At 39.9% G+C, this 3,034-nt stretch overlaps 1 protein-coding gene across 1 annotated transcript in view; it reads left to right on the top strand.

Moving 5' to 3' along the window:
• Nucleotides 1–2,828, top strand: part of atp6v1e1b (ATPase H+ transporting V1 subunit E1b) — a 3,695-nt gene extending 867 nt beyond the window's left edge. The window contains exons 2-9 of the mRNA XM_077006366.1: nucleotides 214–279; nucleotides 462–571; nucleotides 737–803; nucleotides 911–1,000; nucleotides 1,174–1,242; nucleotides 1,351–1,445; nucleotides 1,608–1,695; nucleotides 2,172–2,828. Coding sequence (XP_076862481.1) covers nucleotides 214–279; nucleotides 462–571; nucleotides 737–803; nucleotides 911–1,000; nucleotides 1,174–1,242; nucleotides 1,351–1,445; nucleotides 1,608–1,695; nucleotides 2,172–2,234 — 648 coding nt within the window. The 3' untranslated portion in view covers nucleotides 2,235–2,828. The remainder of the gene's footprint in view (nucleotides 1–213; nucleotides 280–461; nucleotides 572–736; nucleotides 804–910; nucleotides 1,001–1,173; nucleotides 1,243–1,350; nucleotides 1,446–1,607; nucleotides 1,696–2,171) is intronic.
• Nucleotides 2,829–3,034: the final 206 nt, after the last annotated feature.

The raw sequence follows: 3,034 nt of genomic DNA, 5'->3' as shown, positions 1-3,034 counted from the left end.
TCAGTAGATACAGTCATGCAACAGTAATAAGAAAATGTTATGTCTGTGAAGCTCAAATTCAGATGTTCATTAATTGCATTCTACAATTACAGTTTAATTACTTCATTTTGGTGGTCTCTGCTTATTCCTGAGGAGAATTCCCCAGAGTCAGTGGGTTTTTTATTGAATCATTTTAATACCATTTAATATTCAGCCCTTTCCTTTTCTCACCAGATCAAGCACATGATGGCTTTCATTGAGCAGGAGGCCAATGAAAAGGCAGAAGAGATTGATGCCAAGGTAAACCCAGATAAACATGATCATGGCCTGTATGTAGTAACAAATGTGACTGTCTAAAAACATTGTTATTAATTATAAGCTATGTTACTGAGAAGTTATATTTTTCAGTGTGGGCTCTAGAGTAAAGACTTTACCTTCAATAAACTGGTGGAACCCTAAACCAAGCCTGTCTTCCCTTGTAGGCAGAAGAAGAGTTTAACATTGAGAAGGGTCGTCTAGTGCAGACCCAGAGGTTGAAGATCATGGAGTACTATGAAAAGAAGGAAAAACAAATTGAGCAGCAGAAGAAAATGTGAGTCATATTCTCTGCAGAGAGAACTGGTCTGGTGACACAAAATCATAGCGCTAAAATAATCATCCAGCACAAGCATAGATAATCTGATGGATATGTATGTAGTACTTATGGAGGAACAGCGTAGGGATCGAAACATGATAGATCGTTCTCTTACTCTTACAGTCAGATGTCAAACTTGATGAACCAGGCCAGACTGAAGGTGCTTAAGGCGCGTGATGACATGATCTCGGTTCGTATCTCTGTGCTTCCGTTTTTGGTGCAGATGGTGGGGCAGGTCTGGAGTAACTGCACAGCTTGCATGTTTCTAACCGGTTTAGCCATGGTGTTTTTGTGCAGGACCTGCTGAACGAAGCACGACAGAGGCTGGCCAAAATAGCCAGAGACCCAACAAGGTACTCTGCCCTCATGGATGGGCTGGTTCTGCAGGTGAGCTTCAAGACATGCTACTTTTACTCATGTGTCATTTTGAAAGGACGTTTTTCAGTACATGAACAGAGGTGATCTGAAATGCTTTTGGACACACTCAGATGTCCTGCTTTTCAAGGTAAACTTATATTCATTGAACTGATTGTGTCATTGTTTTACTTTCTGGATTTTAGGGCTTCTACCAGCTGCTTGAGACCAAAGTGACAATCCGCTGTCGCAAGCAGGACCTGTCCTTGGTGCAGGTCAGTTTTTACAGGATCTGGTACGAGGCCACTGGACAGTTAAGAGCCTCTCATAGTCTGTTGGGGTAAAGATCACTTAGGCAGTAATCTCTCTCTCTCTCTGATCAGACCGCTGTGCAAAAAAACATCCCCATCTACAAAGCTGCTGTCAAGAACAATCTAGAAGTCCGAATCGACCAAGACAATTTCCTCAATCCAGAAGTGTGAGTAGCATTTTGGATTTCACAAAAAGGTTTTCACTTGTGAAAAGACACAATTCAATGACGTATTTGGGGTTTTCAAGAGTTTTATTGTTTTTAGTGTTCTGAATGTGAAGCCTGGTAGCGCAGTGTTTGAAACCATATGGTGTTTTCCTCTCTGCTTAGCTCTGGTGGTGTTGAGATATATAACTCAGATGGGAAGATCAAAGTGTCCAACACTTTGGAGAGCCGTCTCGATCTCCTCGCACAGCAGGTAAAGTACAAACACAGAAAAGTGACACCCAGAAATAAAATGTTTAGGAAGCTATGTTTTCAGCATATAACATTAAATAAGGATTCAGCCATTTTGTGTTTCACAAGGAGCCCTGGGTACAGTGCTATGTAGATGGGTGCCTGAGGGGAAATATTTTTGGGAAATTTTGGGTTTTATTTTGGTGCTGTGACTTACCTATGCATCAGTCCTTTAGATGGCAGGAGGCACAGACGTCTCCTTCCAAGCTCCTGACAACCGCAGCAGCTTTTGTTCGGTCTAGTTCTGTTGCCAGTGGTAGAGCCGAGCGGTACTTTTAAATGGTATTCAATGGTGAATTCAATGACATTTGCTGAAACCTAGACGATGTTTTCAACCCTAAGTCACCCAGGTAAACTGTTGAGCACAGATATCACAGCTTCAGACTTCACATGTTTTTCCTAATTCAGGATTTGTTTTGTTTTTACTTTCCTCCTCAGATGATGCCTGAAATCAGAGTTGCCCTGTTTGGTGCGAACCAGAACCGGAGGTTCATGGATTAAACAAAGGGACAGGAGCTCATGGCAGAAAGACGGTGTTTAATGTGCTTTCTTTTTTATCTAGTCATAAAAAGGTTTAATTCATGCCTGTTGAAGTAGTGAGTTATGTCCTTGTTGTATTTTGTGATTCACTGTTGCTGGAAGACAAAGAATTAAATTTATAAGTCATGTAACTTGAGAATTATTTCTTGATATTTCATGGCTGCTGAAGATCTGATATGCATCATCTGATGTTGTTCTTGTGGGCTACGCCATTTGGAGTCTATTCTACATATGTTTACAAGAAAGTCTTAATGGTTAGACTCAAGTTCTTAGTAATGCGAACAGAATCTATTATTTAAGCTATTGTCTATATAGGTGTCCTTACATTCAAGTATACTGTTGTGTAAAGCAACACTCTTGAGGCAGTCCATAAGAATACATTAATATAACCTTTTTCTGTTGACTTGTATTAGTGTTTATAGGTTTTTGTGGGTTTTTTTTTATTATTCCATTTGGTGAAGAGCGCCATATAAGTGTACCAAACATGTTATTGCTGAAATGCTGAAATTGTATTTATGTGGAAATAATATTAGATTAAAAGCATCACTAAAGGAGTGTTTTTCTTTCTCTTCCTCTTCTCTACGAAACTTTTCTTAAGCCACTGTCCACAGACAAGCTCAAAATGGTAGATTTTTGGCAGAAGAATGTACAACTGTGAATGTACACACAATAATGTACAACTGTGGACTGTTGTCTGATTCTTACCATGGTGCCTGAGTCATGGGTTGATCACAAGGTTGTCTGTCAAATAATGAGGAAGA

The sequence above is a fragment of the Brachyhypopomus gauderio genome, chromosome 5 (genome assembly GCF_052324685.1).
Source record: "Brachyhypopomus gauderio isolate BG-103 chromosome 5, BGAUD_0.2, whole genome shotgun sequence".
Lineage (NCBI taxonomy): Eukaryota > Metazoa > Chordata > Actinopteri > Gymnotiformes > Hypopomidae > Brachyhypopomus > Brachyhypopomus gauderio.
Note: the sequence above shows the minus strand (reverse complement) of the source record. Positions and strands in the feature narration are given on the sequence as shown.